This window comes from Acanthisitta chloris, unplaced genomic scaffold, assembly GCF_000695815.1.
Source record: "Acanthisitta chloris isolate BGI_N310 unplaced genomic scaffold, ASM69581v1 scaffold10570, whole genome shotgun sequence".
Classification (NCBI taxonomy): domain Eukaryota; kingdom Metazoa; phylum Chordata; class Aves; order Passeriformes; family Acanthisittidae; genus Acanthisitta; species Acanthisitta chloris.
The window spans coordinates 44,540-63,907 of NW_008652208.1; the positions used below are offsets into that span (position 1 = coordinate 44,540).

At 38.7% G+C, this 19,368-nt stretch overlaps 1 protein-coding gene across 1 annotated transcript in view; it reads right to left on the minus strand.

Moving 5' to 3' along the window:
- Nucleotides 1–7,017: 7,017 nt before the first annotated feature.
- Nucleotides 7,018–19,368, minus strand: part of SYNPO2 (synaptopodin 2) — a gene marked incomplete at its 5' end in the record, with an annotated part of 24,202 nt that continues 11,851 nt past the window's right edge. The window contains one exon of the mRNA XM_009076455.1: nt 7,018–7,906. Within this exon, the coding sequence (XP_009074703.1) occupies nt 7,355–7,906 (552 nt within the window). The remainder of the gene's footprint in view (nt 7,907–19,368) is intronic.

Below are 19,368 nucleotides of genomic sequence, written 5' to 3' on the forward strand. Positions count from 1 at the left end.
AACACCAAAAAACCTTCAGGTCCAGAAACAGAAGAGAGTATTCTCTTTGTCTGCCTCTTTATTTTACTATCCAGCTTAATGAGGAATTGCTTGTAACTTATCCTAACATGGCCAAAATTAAAATTTCACTTCCTACAATAGCTTCAGCCTTTTAAAAAATAATTTACATGTCAAAGATTTGCAGTACTTGTACTGAAGAGATATGTGTGTAAGCAGAAAGAGAGAAAGGGACATGTATAATCACCTATCTTCCTGTGCTCTCCACTCTGTCAAAAAGTCTTTGATCCTCATCTGGCCAAATATCCTGTAGACTTTGCATCCAGCCCACCTGTTATAGGCATTTATTTGGGGATAGACCTAAATTCTTTTTGAGAATTCCTCTCCACTTGGTTACACAGGAGGCCAAGACAGTAACCTGATCCTCTATAGAGTCCCAGCTAAGATAACTATCCATATGTCTGCACATAGAAAAGAGCAAATTCCTAACTGAAGCTGACACTAGAAAATCTGACTCATGTCTTATTGTTTAGTCAGTCCCATTTTTTTAAAATGTCAGGCTTCAAAAACCACAGAGCTGCTCACACCACTTCAGTACTTGTGAATCCATGACCAGTTGTGTTTTGTGGTGCTGCACATTTCTACAAGGTGAAATCCTTGCCCTGCTGACAGAAGTGGTAAATTAGTAAAGCTCTCTTTTACTTAGCTGGGATCAGGATTTTGCTCCATGTGGCTGAAGGATTTTTCTTGCCTTACTGTTTTGTTCTTGGGTTTCTTTGGACTGCATTTTTTTCTCAGGACATACAGATTCAGTAGGTAGATTTATCCATTTCAACACCAATCTTTTTACTTTATTTTAATACCACATGGAAAATCTCTTGGGTTTTAAACTGCCAGAGGAAGCAAAGAATGGTGAACTCCACATCTCTTCTCCACAGTGGAGAAAATAATCTTGAACTTTCACATAAGATGTGAAATTATGTGGATCCATAGCGGGGAATTACTTGGAAACTAGGGAATTTATCTCTTTGTTTCTCATCTAAAAAGAATGTCATCTAAAATTATTCTTTTGTGCATGCAAGTAATTCACTAGAGAGTTTCAATTTAAATTCTGTGTTCCAATGTACAAACTATTTAGTAGGCAACATCTTTTCATTTAGCTGTAAATACGAACTCTCTAGAACATACCTAAGAAATCAGAGTAGCTGATAAGCATCTGATCAAAAATACTGTGTTTATGCTTTCTGTTGGAAAAAAAATTGGAAATACCACAGAGCTGAGCATGTGTTGACTTTATGTTGATTCTTGTTTTCCAAAAATCACTGATTTTCTGAGATTAAACTCAAGTGCATTCACTGATAACAGGAAGTGACTGATTCAAACAAAGACGGTTGAGCAAATTGTTGGTAATATTAAACACTGGCAGTCATTTTGTAATTGCCACAGACCTGTGAGGTTGTTCATTTTGAGAAAAGATACCAATGCATCTATTATTCTCATTCTGAATTCTGTAAAGTTTGTTACTTTCCCTCTTTTTCTTGGGCAAATTCTGCTTGTCTACAGCCTGCTAAAATTATTTGCAACATACAACATTGTTTTTCCAGCAATTAGCATATCTTTCCTTCAGTTTCTTTAATTATAGGGAAAACTAAGTCATGAACCTCTGCACTAGTCAGACAAAATGATCCTTGGGTTTTGATTTGTTTTAAAGATGAAAATAGATCTCAAGGTTTATCACCAACTTCTTTTCTATATGGTCAGTATATTATAACCTTTCAGCTGTGTTTGAACTATACCACAGTAGAGTATGTGGAGCAGAGGAGGCTCAGGGGAGACCTTATCACCCTCTACAACTCCCTGACAGGAGGTTGGAGTCAGGTGGGGGTTGGTCTCTTCTCCCAGGAAACCAGCAGGAGGACAAAAGGGCACAGACTCAAGCTCTGCCAGGGGAGGGTTAGGTTGGATATTAGGAAGAGATTTTTTATGGAGAGAGTGATCAGGCATTGGAATGTGCTGCCCAGGGAGGTGGTGGATTCACCATCCCTGGAGGTTTTCAAGATGAGACTGGATGTGGCACTTAGCGCCATGGTCTAGGAGCCACAGTAGGGTTGGACTCGATGATCTTGGAGGTCTTTTCCAGCCTGGCTGCTTCTATGATTCTATGTTCTTCTGCTTCTCCATTAGCATGTATTAATTGACCATTACCTTTGTTTCTCCAGAAAAAAAAACAACACTCAGTGTGCATGTGCACAGACACTCCTGAGGTAATTTTGGTTTGAGTATAAAGTACATGAGCCCCTTTATAGCACTGCAAATGTGTGAACAGACACCACTTAGAGCATATTGAGTGCTGTTTCTGACTCAGCAGCAACACAAGGCTTCTTTTTAAAATCCAATAACATATCCAGTCAACAGTTTCAAAGCACAAATGTTCAGTTTGAAGAAAACCAGATCTGCCTTTCTGGACTTAAAATTCCTCATTCCACCAGGCTGACATTCAGTAACAGAGCAGTCTTGTACACTGGAGTCATTTTAAATGCTCTTAAACGTTGACGAATGCACCAGAAAATCTAGGGCATTTCAAGAAACCCAAAGTACATTCTCTGGAGAGTGAAACATCATACGAAACCAATGACTGTTCGCCTGGGTAGTGAGAATTTTAATCTGCTGAGAATTGCTGAAGTCAAGGGAGTTATGCTAAACTGTCAATCTGGCTTAAGCTTGCTTGCTTTATGATGTGTTTAAGAACTTAGCAAATAAGAAAGAAAATGTAGCCATGAGAAGGAATATTAGTGAGCCTCTCCTAACCCTGTAAATCCTTCATAGAGCAAAGCTATTAAAAAGAAACTCTGGAGCTTTTTCAGTTCCCCAACTTTGACATGCATCAATCATTTTTTTGTACTGGGGACAAAATCCTGCTTGCTTTACAATACAAAAACTGCTTTGTGATTCATTTCATGTTACTAGTGGCTTTTCACAGACAGATTGTATGTGCTGTCCTTATTTCCTTAAAAACCTTTCACTGAAGTAGCCTGAATAGTGTAAAGATTTGGTTTACAATTTATTCACAATGTTTGTTTCTTTTTTGAACAGTGTGTTTCAATTGAGAGAAAACAAGTGAATACAGCAGTGAACAAACCTACAGGAATTAAACAGAGGTTTAGGTGCTTGTCTGGTAGACAAGTAACTATAGGAAGTATATGTTAGTTGCAGATTTTTGTGGCTGGGGTGAAAATGGTCAAACAATAAAACCTGTCCTGGCCATATCATTTAACCTGGGTAAATTGTGCGTCACTGTGTTTCCTTCCTCTGCTTAGTCAGTATGGAAATGAAATTCTACTGAATTTGATAAGTTGCCATTTGACCTGATGCTGATTTAAGCTTCTAGAAGCTCATACCAGCACAAGGTCAGTGACACGCAAAGTCAGTGAATCTAAAAATGCTACAGAAAAAAAAAGAGATTAGGCTTTACTTGGGTTTAGATTATTTAAACAAACAGACAAGAATTTAGGGAAAACAAAATTGTGTTTCTCATCTGATTGGTCAAATCACTTTATTAAATGACACAATTTACATCTCTGGCATGCACTCTCCAATAAAGTGTCCTTTGCAGTGAGCAAAAGCCTTTAGAGGTGAGAAGTCTTTTATAAAGATAACACAGTCTTTTGCTACTAGGCAGAAATGCAGTGTGAATAGATATTTGGTCGTGTTAAATCAAACCAAAATGAAAACAAGTTATGAACAAGAGTTGTGAACATCATCATCTAACATAGCTAAAGAAACTAGATTTTCAGTTTTACTGTGTGTTCAGATGCTCTGCGTGTTAACAGAGACACCTCTGAGGGTGAATACAAAGCCAACAGGTTTAAAATACCACGAGAATTTTTTCCTCACATTTACTGAGCAGATCTGTGCATTCAAAAACAAATGTATGAAATACTTGCCATTAATATGTTCAGAACTCACACAACAGTCACAACTATTTGATAGAAAGATGCTTTGCTAGTGGAGGAATGAGGTGAAGAACAGAAAGTGAAAAATGCCTTGGGGTCCTTCATAAAGCTCTGATGCATTAATATTTCATTTACTGGCCCAGACCTGCTGCTTCCTTTGGGATCACTACATGGTCTCTGTCTGGATTTAGCCTGATTTCCTTCTAAACAAGGCAATGGGATCTGTCTGTGTGCCTACCTGTACATCTGTCCTCCCATGAATAACTTCAAAAGTGTTTCTTTACTTCATTTCTGTGTGGCAGAGGAACAGATCTCGGAGACAATCTATTGCCCGCAGACTCTGTAAAAACAGACAGCTGGGTGGAGGCCAGATCCACTTACCAGTGTTGCTATTGAGGGAAATGCTGCAGTGTGAACTCATTCCCTGTTAGATAGGAGAGAATCCACATGGGAAACAGAGCTGGTAAATCCTCAGCAGAAGGAAAAAATCTGTAGTCGATCATGTTAAATACCCCAGTTAATCTATGATTTAGATATAAAGACACATGAAACTCAGTGTCATGAATTCCCATGTTCACAGAAGTACTTAGTGATGAGCTCCTTGTGAACAGAAGAAAATTACAAGGCTACACTTTGTTTTTCTTGGGAGATTGACAGAAAGTCGGTGATTCTGGCTGAAACTGCTTACACATTTGGAGTGGGGGACTTAGGCTTCATTCTAGAGCATGTTTCCCCATATTGCTGTTTAATCACAGCATTACAGCCTTTTTAATATCTGTTTGTATCATAACTTTTTCTGCATTGTCAAAATTTAAAAATACTTCTGACTAATTTCAATTACATGTACCTTAAAATTAGGCACACATTTCCTTCTAGTGGTTTCAATGAGAATTCCAAAGTTAGGTGTCTGATTCTGAGAATTTAAATAATGGTGTTGGGTAAAAAATATGCCTTACTGCAAACTCATGTTTTCCTGTTTAGTGATGTAAAGGACATAATTCAAAACAGAAACCTGAACTTGACCTGGATACAGGGAATCATTTTATTATGGTAATAGGGACCACAGTCCAGCAAAATCTGTAAGCAGCATATCCGTGTCAGAGTGTAAGCCTTCTGTGAGAAGTTAAGGCCTTGATGCCCCTGAACTATAAATTTCACTGAATTTCACTTTGAATTATAATTTCACTGAAATCAAGTGAAAACTTAATGTGTACTTCCAGGGAGATAGGCCTGGATCTGCAGATAAGCCCTTGAGGCTAACGGGACTTCCACAGTCCAACTGGTTTCAGCAGGAAAAAGCTGTGATAAGACATTAAGGGACTCTGCAGAGAGAAATCTATTTTTGCCTGTGTGGCAGGAAGATTTAGTCTGATTATGTGCATGTATATCTCTGAGGTGCAAAGCTCATTTTCAGGCATATCATGGCAGCCTTGTTCATATAATTGTTCTAAGTCAGCTTTTCTTTGCAAATTCATGTTTTGTGAAATAAATCTGTAAGGTGCTATAGCAATATGATCCTACTCTGCAGAGAGAAATCTATTTTTGCCTGTGTGGCAGGAAGATTTAGTCTGATTATGTGCATGTATATCTCTGAGGTGCAAAGCTCATTTTCAGGCATATCATGGCAGCCTTGTTCATATAATTGTTCTAAGTCAGCTTTTCTTTGCAAATTCATGTTTTGTGAAATAAATCTGTAAGGTGCTATAGCAATATGATCCTAGTCTGAAGGTTTACCACTCTCATGTCTTCATTTCTGGCTTAGTCAAAAGGATCAGTCTTTTTCAGGGAGACTTCAGTTTGACAGAGAATTACAGCCAACCTAAACTGTTCAAGGGTATATTTTTCATGTACCTGTTTGCTTTTATGGGAAGTTCCAGCTCAGCTGAACTTGGATATAATTTTCCTCTTTCCTTTGTACCATTTTATAATTGCTGTAGGGGAAAATTCATTGCGGCTGAGAGTGTTTCATAACGTATTTTTTCTTACTGCATATATGTTTTAGTTCCTTCTAATCTAATCACTTCACTCACAGTTGACAACCTTACTGAAACTAAGGATAGTTGACAGGGCATCTGCAGTAATTTTAGTTGACTGCTTGACAGATCCTTGAAGAATGCCCCACAAAATGAGCGGGAGGAAGAGCATTTTCTTAAACTTGGGGTATTCATTTAATGCTTTAACAACATCTAAACTACCAGATAAGCTTGGAATACATATACTTTTAGCCACATATTTGTATTGTTTAAATAAGCTGTAAATGCAAGATATGTATCACCAGCACAAGTTATTCACCATCTCTTCAGATCAATTAAGGTTGTTTCAGTATAACCAACCATCCAAACATCTGCTGCTAGACTCATACTGTGTAACACGTATCAGAAGCTTTCTCTTACATACCAGTTTCTACATGGAACAGGCATTGTCCTTGAAAAACAACTTACCTAAATCTTCCAAATGGAGAATACAACTCAAAAGCTTTCTAAACATTGAGCTACCTAGATACTACGAATAACTGCCCAGCCAGGCAGATTGCCAGGCCCTGTAGCAGTAAATGCTGAGCAATTAGTGCATTTCACAGAGAAATAAAGGCTGTGCAGCCTCTGACTTGTTCGATTGTTTATTACAAAATTAAGTTTCAGTCCAGTTTAAACACACTCCTCATCTTTTTTGTTGTTCAAGTATCATGGTACTGCTCTCTATTAACAATGCCTTTCTTCCTGGTGTGTTCAGACTTCATCAAAACTGTCTTGAAATCCATCTGAAATGGGTGACTGTAAGATTTGCTGTATCTACATATTGTGGGGATTCAGGTACCTTGAATACAGATGCATTTTAACTCTTGCCACAGTAAAAATACTCATTGATTTCCTTTCTTAGCTCACTGTAAAAATGCAGTAAAGAAAAACTGTGGCAGATAAGCCAGTGCTTCTAAGTATTCAAATTCCATTGGAATGTTTTCAAGTCTGGCTATATCTAGTACCTTGGAATTCATGTCAAACATACCCAGAAAACCTACAAGATCCTGTAAAATACTCCTGCCTTTTAAATGCCCTTATTTTATTTTTTTCACATTAACTTAACTGCAAGCACTTGTAATGTCACTTTCTACGTCCTTTCTGGATTTCTGCATCGAGCACACTGGCTGCCCCACTTTCAGCCCTCCCTCACCCCAAGAAATGTGTAATTTTGCCTTTTGACAAACAGAACAATCTTAGGTGTAAAACTGAGTCTATTCTAGAGGCTGCTAGCCCTGCAGTCATGTGAAAACTGTGCTCCATTCCATTTTGTCTCCTCATTTCTTTAGTTCAGAGACCATCAGGCCAGCCAGAAACTTTCCTTCTCCAACTCAAATCTAAGACTTGTAAAGCTGGAAGAAGGGAAAACACACCAGGCCCTCCAGCTGCTCATGTTGGAGGCCTCCATCCCCTTGGCTGTGGATTGTAGTTTGAATCAGCTGTTGACAGGCAGTAGTCAGACCTGGAATCCATGGACATATCAGGGTCTGTTCGGGACCGCTGAGTGCAGTAAGCATACTGCTGCTGAGAGCCAGCCTGCGTGGTGGCACTTGGGGCAGACAGGGAGGTTTTGGGGGCTGATTGCTTCCCTCCTAGTAAGGCTAAGCTACTGCTTGGGGCTGGAGGCTCATAAGAAACTTTTTGTTTCCATTCATCTGGTGGCTCAGGAAGTGTTTTCCTGCGAGCGGCTGATACTACATTAGCAGCAATAGATTCCTGCATATTTTGGGGGCCAAAAGCTTCATCCACTAGGCCAAGAGGAGATTTTGCTGCTGCTTCCCAGGGAGTCAGTCTCTTGCCAGGCTTGTCAGCTGCTGTGTCTGGCTTGCTGAAGTAATCAGGGGCAGGCTGAAATACAAGAGGAGAAGTAGGAGACATGGCTCGAGAAATGAATGAAGAAGGTCTCCCAGGAAGTGATAATGAGCGGCCACTGCTTCTTCCCTAGGAAAACAAAATGCCAGATATAGTTATGACAGTTATTAAACAGCAAGAAAGACAGCACTTTCTCTTCACTTCCAGACTGGAACAACAGACCCTGAAAGCACGTGACATCCTGGCAGTCTCTTTATATGTCTATGGGTATTTTTTAAAACTTTAATTTACTGCGAAGACAGGAGGTATTAAAAAGGAAGCAGAGAAAGAAACAGGAACAAAGACAGAGCAAATTGAATTTTTGAGGAAAGTAAACAGGCCAAAGACAAGTTCCACTGAAAAAGAACAATTGCATTAGCAACTGTGCAGCTTTCCAACTACTTAGCTAGTGTGTCTTGTTCTGAAAAGACCATTCTTAATGCAAAAGGAAGTCTTGTTGTGACAGTTCTCTGTGTGTTTACAAGATTCTTTCTAACATTAGGCACAGCCTAATTTATTTGATAACAGGCTCTGTCTAGGACATCTGTCCAAGAACATCTCTTTGGCAATCTCCTTTTCAGAAAGGCATTCGTTACTCAGAAAATTATTAGACTTAACCCTAGTTTTCACTTTTCAGGGCACAAAACTGAATACAAACAATTAAAGACATTAATGCAATCATTCACTTAATACCCTTACATGACGCTACTTTTGGCTTCTTTAAAAGGCAGTGCCCTCAGAATTTCAGTACATTCCGACCCACTTATAGGAGCAATCCATTCATATTTGACAAATCCTAATCTTCTTAGTAATGCAGCACTTTGAAACAGAAACTGTGTTCATGAGAAGGTTCTGCTGCAACAGTCATTTGGCAGCACACGACGCGGGTACAGTCTTTCCCCAAGCCAGACCTGCTCTTTGTGTTACACAAATTGCATTCTTCTTGACAAGAAGCCTCTCTACATGTGGGGACTAAACTCATCGATTTGCACTCATTGATTCATACCTGAGGTTTAAATGCCTTTCGTTCTGAAATCCGGTGTGAAATTCCAGGCTCTGTTGTCAAAGCCTTTGCTAGAATTTCATTCAAGCAACATTGGCCTGTGTTACTTGTCCTACTTAGCTTCAAAACTTACAATCCTATTTGCCTGTGAGGGCAAATAGAATCCCAGATGATTTATCCTGAAAAAGACTGAAGTATATGTGAAAAACTTCGTCTATTCCATCAGGGTATGAATTAGAGGAAAAAGTTTAGAGAGATCCACACTTACTTACTTCCACTTATAATGCTGCATCTGACTGGCTGTCTTTTGATGGAGAGGAAGAATGGACCAATGACTTTTGAAGGAAGATGCTATTGATAGAAGAAACGGGCCAAATTCTCTACATTTCCCAGAGAAAAAGTCATAACTATGCTAAAGGTGGGCAGAAGATGGAGATGGAGATCCAAGAAGGTGAAAATAAGCTTGGCTAAAGTCAGATGTAGTTCTTTTGAATGACATTCTTCCTAAAATAATTACCAGTTATCATCAAATACATTCCCATAAGCTCAGAGATAAGGAAGCAAAACTGTTTATTAATTTTATATTTAATAAATCTAGGAAGATTAAATATCAGTTTTGGCCTGAAACTATTCTACTGAGTTTTGTGAAACAGCTGCAACTTGAGACAGTTATAACCCTTCGGGTTCAGGGGAATATTTTGCTAATTTTCATGTCTGTTTCACAGGAAATTATGGAACTTCTTCATCGCCCATGAAAGAAATATAGCACATAGTTAAGTGCCATCATGTCTCAGTGTTTGCCTTCAGGAGGAGGAATTCAGTCTCTAGGCCTACTGACTGCTAAGATTGTTATGGTTTTGTAGTAAAAGAAATCCAGCAGCACCCAGCACAGCAGAGTTTTGTCCATTCCATAGTGACAGACTTTGGAATAATTAATTTATTGAGTTTAAAAGCAGAATATTTCTATCTAACCCAACTTTATTCTGAAACTAACTGATCTTTGGCTATAGAATATACAATATCACACATTTTTTCATACTCTGTGGTAGACAGGTTTTAGGCACTTGTAGAAAAGCATGATTTTGCTGAAATAGAAGTGTAACTCAAAGGCAGGAACTGTGAGATTATCAGTGTTGACTTGTTTTCATTGCAGTTAACTTTTATTATTGGCAATATGTTCCTAGACTGAAAGTCTGAGCCTGAACATTTCTAAAGTCAAAGCAGGTCTGTATTTGGTATTCATATACTGATCTCTGTCACTGCTTTGCTGTGCAGACCCTTCAAGCTAACAAGCACAAACTTTGGAATTAGGGCAGCATATAGTCACATCATTCATTCACTGGACAGCAGCAGCCAGATGTGGTGATACTATTATTTTTGCTTTATATTTCATTCTGGAGATACATCTTTTGACAAGCATGGGCTAAAGAGAATGCACAAACCCCAGATCAAAAGTGACACAGTGAGAAATATGGAGTGCAATAGGGAATAATTACCCTCTGTCTCCCTTAAGCTACAAGCAGATTATAAAAAGAGCAGTAGAGATTTTCCATTCTTCTTCCAATAAATCAAAGGAGAAGGGAAAGAAGAGCGAAATGCTACCAGAATTACTACTTTATCACATGTTGTATCCCTGTAATCTAGCTGCAAAACAGTTGTTAGATCATACCAGCACTTGCAGTAGTGCACTGCAAAACAAACCAGAACTTTCCATTGCCTGAATGTTTTCAGAGGGAAAGATCTTTTGTGTGATAGTTATTGAAGGGAAAGTGATTCCTAGATGTCAAGAAGAGCAAAGGCTGTTCAGAGCTGTCCACTGCGATCACAGAATCCTGACAGCTGCTGACTGCCTCGGGTGTCTGTGCAAACAGATTAAACTGTAGGTTTAGGTTAACATTGATTTTAAAAATGCCAACTATTTATAAGCTGGTCAATGAAGCAAACATTCATTGCACCATAAGCATCTTCGATATGTATAAGATGTGCGTTACTATAAACCAAAACTGATCTAATATTACTTCCAAAATAAACAATTTCAGTATATAAGCACAGGAATGTAAACACAGCACTTATAAAAGGTGTGTGCATGTATAGTTAATGCTGAAGGAGTGGGAATGTGTGCCTTTGATGCAATAATATCTAAGTCAGTAGTCCAGAAAAATTGGTTATTTGAACTTGGAGCTATTTCAGTTTTCTTGCTAATTATGACAATCTGAAAGACAGAAAGAGCAATACTTAGGTCCATAAAACAGTGCACATTTTAAAGGCAAGACTCAGAAAGATGTTTTTACTTTTACAGACCAAAATGCAAAACAGGATTTAGTGAAATGATTTCACAGCAGCTGTTTTTCTGTCTCAGGTGACTCATGTCCTTAATAAGTGAAAACTGTACATGTGTTCACATGCTCCTTTTCACCAGTTAAGGAGACAAAGGTTGGTTGGGCTCCTAATAGTATAGTGAGACTCCCCGTGACAGGGACTCTCACCTGATTAAGTCTCTTGAAAAAAATTTGACCTGGGTGTCTGAGTCATTAAAGCAGTTTTATTTTTATCTTTTCATTATAGTCCTGGTCCTTAATCCCATATCAGAGCATGTTCATATCTGAGTTAACAGCAGTGCCTGGCTAATGTTTACACAGGAAGGGCACAAAGGAGGAAGAATTAGCTAAAACAATTGTTTTATCTCAAAAAATTACTCTGCCTTTATAAAAAGCCCAGAGTGATGCATTTCTCCTTTGACTTCTATGGACTTGCAATGGCTACTGCAGTTAGAGCCCAAACCACTGAGAAAATGCTAGGACAAAATAAGAAATACCTGATTTTTATGCCTTTAAATCTTTCCTCTTACCATGTTTTTAAACATCAAACAAGCAATTCAGACTTTCTGAACTGGGTATAGAATATTGTTAGAATCACATAGTCCACGTCTGATCCTGACCTCAAAGCTGTCTTGCCAGGGCTTGCTTCCAAAAATGTATAGGGAACTTTAGAACTGAAACCTAATTTATTCTAGATTTAGATTTAGAAATAAGTAAAATATATTTTGTTTATTTACACATTTTATTTTTAAAATAAAACTGTGGTATTCTTTCAGGTGAGAACAATCTTGTTTTCATCATTCATATACAAACTAAGGCAAGAGTTCCTGTGAACAATCTCATATAAGCTTTGTGACAAATTCTGCTTTTGACAATAAAGTCCTATTTATTTGTCAAGTAATGGTAGAAGAGAAAAGCAAGCTGTTAGAATTAGGTCTTCACTGCTGCAAAATGCCTACGTGGAAAAGAAGCATAAGGGTGCTGCTACCCTGTCAGAAACTATTCTGTTAGCTCAGTTTGTACCTGTGTAAGTGAAAGAAAATCAGTGCTCTTCATTATCATTTAATCTTTATCCATAGGCAATTATCAAAATTCAATACATTTATGCCTGTAGAAAGCAAATGGCTGAAACTTTTTTGGCCATAGGCACCTAAGTTTTCCGTGGAATAGACAGTTTGTTTCTCGTAAGAAGAATATTTACTGCCACCTTCTGGATTTTGTATTGCACAGCTACAAGTGCAAAGTTGGTCCGAGTTCCTGACCTTGCTCCCTTGAGAACTGGTACCACTATCTGCTTTGGAACTGGTTTGAGGTTAAACTTTGTGTCTGAAGTGTCTCATATTTCTGTGCAAACGTGCCTATGTGCATTTATGCTGAGAACCTTATATAGGCTTAATAGGAGCACCTGCTTTTGCAGCTCAATAGTACTCTGCAGGGCAGGAGGATGTTACTCATTCCTACAGCAGCACCATGGCAGGTGTCTGGTGGCTCAGGTCACGCTGCAGGGCCCTGTTGGTTACAGAGTGCTACATCATAGTATTGCAGGGTTTAGTTTGAGTCTTAAACAAGCTACCTTGAAGCAATGCTAGTGAGTTTAGTAGGTCAGCTATTTGAAAGCTCTGAAACACAAGCATCATTCCCCAGTGCTTATGCATGTTGATTACATTGCAGGGTTTCTGCCCCATCCAGTGCTGTTTCAGGACTTCATTTAGGAAATACTTGGATTCTGTAGCAAAGGAGTATATTGTGCAAAAGGTGCTGCCACTTGTTGAAAATCATAGCTGGTCACTGAGGATTCCCTTTCTGGGTTTCACCTGGAGACCTGCCATCTGTTAACACTCAGACTGATGCTAAGGACCACAGGCTTTGACAGAAGAACTAGTGCATATGCTGCTGGACTCTGGAGATGCCAAGGGTCTTGAACTGGACACCCAAGGCTACCGAGTGTCCTCACGTCAATGCCACTCACTTTGTGTATTATTTACTCACTTGTAGAATGCAATAGTGTAAGGAGGATCTCCTGAATGACTTGGGTGCTAACAAAAACACTCTAAGGAAATAATTCTGTGCAAAGAGCACACTTTGAAGAGTGTCCTTTAAGTAAGGAATGGTACCTAAGCAATGCCAAAACAGAACAGCAAAGAGCTGTTTGTCAGATGAGCAGTACCATTCTGTTCCCCAAACTGAGTCTGAAGTCCTACAGCAAAGAATAGCAGATGATGCCACGATTGCAGATGTTTTGGCCACATGAACGCCCAAGGGGGTAGGATTAAGCTGACATATGCAACATGAATTCCAAGTGCCTCAGTTTGCAATCCAAACAGTAGTGTTTAATGTTGCTTTCTCATAATTATATATACATAGTGTCAGGTGCTTGCTTCGGTACTGTTCCTGTAGCAGTAACAAGTCCATCAAGTTTCTCTACCAAAACAACTCTCTGAAAGTAATCTTGGGATGAGAAAAGTTGATCATTTTGTACATCTGGGATGCTCACAGCTGTGCTGCAGAGTACAGTGCAGGTGCAGATTTACATCACCATAAAAAGTATGTTGTTGCCTCTCATTTTGTGAATCTTCTGAATTTTCAATAGAATGCCATCGTCAATTTTTTTTTCTCTTTTATCACACCTCTGCACTTTCTGTCATCAGCCAAACAAGCAGCAAGGAAGTGTGTGGAAACCTTTTCTAAAGAAACTTACAGTCTGGATGGGTTCATAAAAGACAGTTAGGTAGCATCATTAGGACTGGAAGAAATATCTGCACATATCTCAAACTCTTTACTTAACCAAAGAAAATTAAACTGCAGCAGATTTTGATATTTTCCTGTCACCTGCTTAAGTTCTACTTCTAAGTTATAAACCTGGTGTGGGAAAATTATCAAGACTTTAGGGAGAAAACTAAGTGTACCCAGATGCTTTGCTTTTGTTCACAGTATAAAGCTGTGTACCAACAGCTTACACAGTGATGCTGTAAGAACTAGCATTCTCACAAGTCAAAGACAAAAAATCACTATCAGATATTGATGTTCTTTGGGGGCAAAAAAAAAGTCTGTAAGTTGTTCCTGTATGGAAACTTCTGCTTCTAATATAAATCTACTGAATTCTTTGCTTTTCAGTCAGTTAAAGCTCATACTCCTATCAATGACTGTCGTGAACCCTTTGTAATCCAACCAGTGCTCCCATGATTGGGAGTGTATTTTACTTCTGTAATGGTCCTCCTTTTCTTCTCTTTGTTGTACATTTCTTAACTCAGTTAAAATCTGCTGTTTCAGCTCTAAATGGAAACATCAAGAGAAACACTCCATCAGTTCAACAGTTCGGTCCTGACACCTATTTAGAAATGGCCTGGTTATTTTTCCCAGAAGCTTGTCTTTTAAATGCCTGGAATTATGAGGGGACTCTCTGGTTTAAGATTTCTGTCTTAAAGGTATACAAAACAATCAAGGACTCTTGTTTGAAAACACTTACTATTGTTACATTAACTACCCCACACAGGAAGATTTCATCCGGATAGTCTATCTGTAAGTTCACTAAGTTATTTTTCTCATAGCTGAGTTTTCTCAGCCTAAGGGAATGTGCAGTTATGATAACACACTACCACAGTGCAGGATCCATAGGCACTGCAATTAAGAAGAGTCTGTCAAGATCATTACAAACAGGAATATAATTTTCCTTTGAATACTGCAGAGGATAAACAGAGGCTTGATTAGCATATAAAGAAAAAGTCTTTGCCTGCCTTACTCAAGGAAGCAATGTTAAACCCATAGGCATATCATCATATTAGCCTTAGCTTGTAAAGGAAGAGTTCAAGTTGCTTTTGCAGAGATTCTTCTAACAGTATTTCACAGAGCTTCAGGATTTTCCCTACTTTTTAAATCATTTGACAAATAACCTAAAGTGCTTCCTTTAGTAAGCAATCAGCTTTCTCAGGCACTTGTCAAGCGTAATTCCTGAGTAATTGCAACTCCTCCCTTATGCAATGCCATGCAAAAGTAATGTCTGCTCTAAAGTAAGACCAGTCGTTGTCATGGGTGCTATGAAGTTGTGATGGTGGCACCAAATATGCCATGAAATTACCAGGCTCACATATTCTCCCAAGAAATCTACCAGCAGTGAGTAATTCAGAGTTTCTGGATCCACAGGATTTTGAAGATCTTGTCAAGTTTCTTCTTTGTATAACATTTCTATGTCAAGCTGAGTAGAGTCATTACAAAATAACATTATGCCAAGGTGTGTAATTAAGATTTGCACTTGCCATGCCGAACGGCCAAAGTGATCAGTGGAATCCTGGGGGTTTGGCTTCAGGTAAAGGAAGCTGGATCATGTTTTGTTACAAAGGCAAGACTGGAAGAGTGGATCTTTTTAGAACCAATGGTATTTGTATTTTAAAGCTATCAAATCTGGATAAAAAACCTGGAAAAAGAGAGGAGAAAGGTTTTGCAAATTGTTAGTTGCCAAGAGTTCTGTCATTTCCCTGGTTTTTCCCTGCTCATAGTGAACAGAGGATTCGCTGCAGAGGTGCTGGAGCAGCAGCACATGATGGTCAGGCTGGTCCTTTGCTGAGGTGTCATCCTGGATAAGCAGTGCTCCTCCCAGATCACATCCCCTGGTGTGAAGATCTCTTTATAACTGCTTATAATCGTTTATCAGAACTCAACAGCAAAACACCTCAACCAATGCCTGCAAGCAGTCAGCCATCTCTATGCAGAGTAAGTGAACCCATCTTGCTGATTGTTCTTAAACCTTCAGTATCTCAAAATCCTCTGACAGGTATTTTATCCTGTGCAGTCACTGCTTTTTTTGTGGACTTTTCTCCCCACTGCTTGTCTCCCTTCTAACCTAGTAGTATTTTCTCTCTAAATTACTGCTTTACCACTTAGCACTAACTTTCCTATCTGAACCACCCACCAGCTCCTCCTTTCCTAACAGTTTGAAGCCTGCTGCTACCTCAGCCTCTTAGTAAACTTCAAATACAAATCTGTGTGAATTCTGAACTTTCATTTTCATGTGAATAGCAACAGCACTCAGCCAAAGAGAAAATTAACTCATTGCCACACGATTGCTGTGGTGACAGCAAGTGGGTCACTGCAGTTTCAGGGTTGATTTTGTCATGTCTCATATAAAATAAAATTGGGTATCAAAAAGAAAATAAATAAAATTAAACTAGATGTGTAAGTTAGTGTCAGTGCAAGCACATTTCAGACAAAAGTTAACTGAAACCTTTTGGTGGCTGTTCTCCAAATGGCATTGTCTGGATCTCAGAGTGAACTGTGTGTCTAGAAAAGAAGCGGGCACTTGCCTCTGCAAATTTTGATATGAGGGTATTATAAAATCCCACACTGTTTGCCAGGTGCTTTTGCAACCAAGCAGCTTATTGTCACTGGGTGTTATCACATATCTTAGGACATTGGCAAAATTGTTTCTTCCATAAGAGGCCAGAAAAATGAGACTTAATTGTAAGTGGTGATAATGTTTACTCTGTAAATGTTCCCACAGAAAAAAAAAATCATTGAAATCTCTTTTTGTTTTTTTCATATGTTATCTTTTGCTGAACAGAAACACGGTAAGAGTGGTGCCCCTAGAGAAGGGAGAAGTTAAGAAGTTCTTTGTTCAAGAACTAAATTTTGTCTTCTATTTTTGCAGCAGAAATTGTAACTTTTTGTCTGAGAGCCATTCATCTCCAAAACAGAACTTTTCAATTCAGGTTTTATAAAGAGGTTTCTAAGTCAATCAGAAATCGAAATTACATAAACCTTTGACTGATTCATGGAAAGGCTGTCTAGAACATGAGATCCAAACTGATGCACTGTAATACTTCCAGTATGGTCAGTAATTAAATGTGCTAAAAGCAATATGAAACACTTAAATTCTTCTTTCCAGGTGAACATACTGGAAGTATTGTTATTCAGGGTGGTCTAAAATTATCTGTAAAATATGCTTACATAGTAAACATAGCATTTGCATCTTGGGAGCCTTGTTGTATTATATGAAATAATTCTAATAGCTCTTTCAGAAAACTATTTGCAAAAGTTCACTGCCCTTTCCCAGTGAAATTTCAGATGGCTCGTTACACAAACCAATCGTTTCCTTGACATTTCAGCTATGTTTGACATCATCTTTAGCTTTTCATCTGGATCCATGACAATGAACAGCTCAGCTTCCCTCTAATTATCTGCTGCACAAGAGATTACACCTTGGATAAAACTGTTACTTTGCATCTTCTGAAATATTAATAAGAATTACAGACTTACCTGATCAGGAAAAAGAGTCTCGAAGCCAAGGTGGTTCCAAGCACTGTGCGTGTAGAGTGACATGTATATATGAAACTGAAGTCAGACTTGGGCTTTGAATGGGATTTTCCAAAGATCTTAACTGAGTTAACAGCCCTAGTGTCACTGGGGCTTTTGCTTTTAACTCTTACTGGAGCTTTAAAAATCCTCTGATGGTGCCATATGAAATACTTGTATTTCAATTACAGCAAAAAATCCCAACGTGATCAAATTTTAAATTTTCAGTGTAGATACACTTACTTTTCTTTTGGACAAAGGAAAGAGAAGATAGGCCACAGAAATGGATTTTTGCTTACTGCTGCAAACACACATATGATTTAGTTGACTCCCTAAAGGCACTTTTGGGTTGTGCTGAAAATGAAAGAAATAGCAAAACAATGATGACAATTATGCATTTCTGTCTGTCAGGTGAATTTCAGATAACTCTGGGTACTGAAATATTTTGTTCCAGCCCACAGCTCTCCTCTAGCTCCTAAAAGCTTCTGTCTTTCTCAAGAGCTGATTTCCTCTGCAGGAGATTATTTCCCAGCTTTGCCTCTTGTTTATTCTGGTGATAATTAGGATAGTCATGCTTATCATTTCTCACTTGAAAAGTGGCATATGCCATATAGGCCTGTATATGCTAGAAGTTAGATTTCAGTAATCCCCAGATTTCACATGGGATGCTCAGCAGCTGGTGATGAGCTCCAAAAGTTCCTGACCTGAGCCTGACAGGAACTGGTGGCTGTGCTAAGTGCCTGTATCTCATCAGTAGCCACATGCATCAATATCAACACTTGTGGTGGAAGTGCAAAACTGCTATAAATCTCCTCATTAAGGAAATGTTCTTGTGGTGGTGGGGTGAACACACAGAAGTGTGATTATAGATTACAGATGTACTTTACAGAAGAAGAGTGTAAGCAAAAATGTGTAAGGCAATATGAGGATGATTGGATTTCCGTGTCTCTCTCTAGCAGCACTACTTACCTTCGGTAGGGTATGTTTATCCCAAATACATATGGTATCTTAAATGTCTACCTAAAATAGTGTATGTAACTTCAGACTGAACTTTTAAAGAGGGGAAAAAGGAGGGACAAAAGGGAAAGGGGAAAGAGAGAGGAAGGGGAAAGAGAAGGGAATGGGAAAGGGGAAGGGGAGGGAGGAGTTTTCTTATTAACAGGATAGCATAGAAAATAGATTTCCCCCAAAATATACTGTCAGCCTGTACATGTAAGTGAAACAGAAAAAATAGCAGCCAAACCAAAGAAAAAACCCCGCAAACAGGCAGAGAGGAAAGGGACAAGTTTAATGATAGAAGAAAAATACAGATATTGACAGTGGAAAACAGAGAGAAGGGAGGTCTCCAAAGGATTAAAATATTGCTACTTTCTATTTCCAGGCAAATGCACTATAGTATTTCCATGAAGAATTCTTTTCTAGACAATTTCTTTCCCCAAATTTCCCATCATTCTCCTGAATTTTAGGAGAGAGATGGATCACTTGGTCATTTTCTTTTAACACAGTCAGTACCTCCATCCAAAATTTAAAGGGGAGAGTAGAATTTTGGAGGTCCAAAATTCAAAGGAGTGATTTTTATTGGCTTGACTGAACTTTGATGTCAGCCTGCTTTCTGTATGTACAACCAAATGCATTCTTCTCAGCTTTGACTGCAGTTTGAGTTAACATCATGGGACCAAACTAAGGGGATTTTGTTCATGCCAAGGAATGTTTCTTCATCAAGACAGTAGTTCTACAAACTCCCCCTATTATATAAAAGGTCCATAATCTGGTCTGTCACTAGCCAAATGCTAGTTTAAACAAATATATCAACAGGTTCTGCCACTTTTATTCACAGAGTGATGCTTTAATCTTTAGCTTCACCTTGGGATGGATACTAATACCCTTAGCTGTGTGAAACAGCACCTTGTTTCAGCCCTAGCACCAGTTCCTAAGCTATTCAAGTA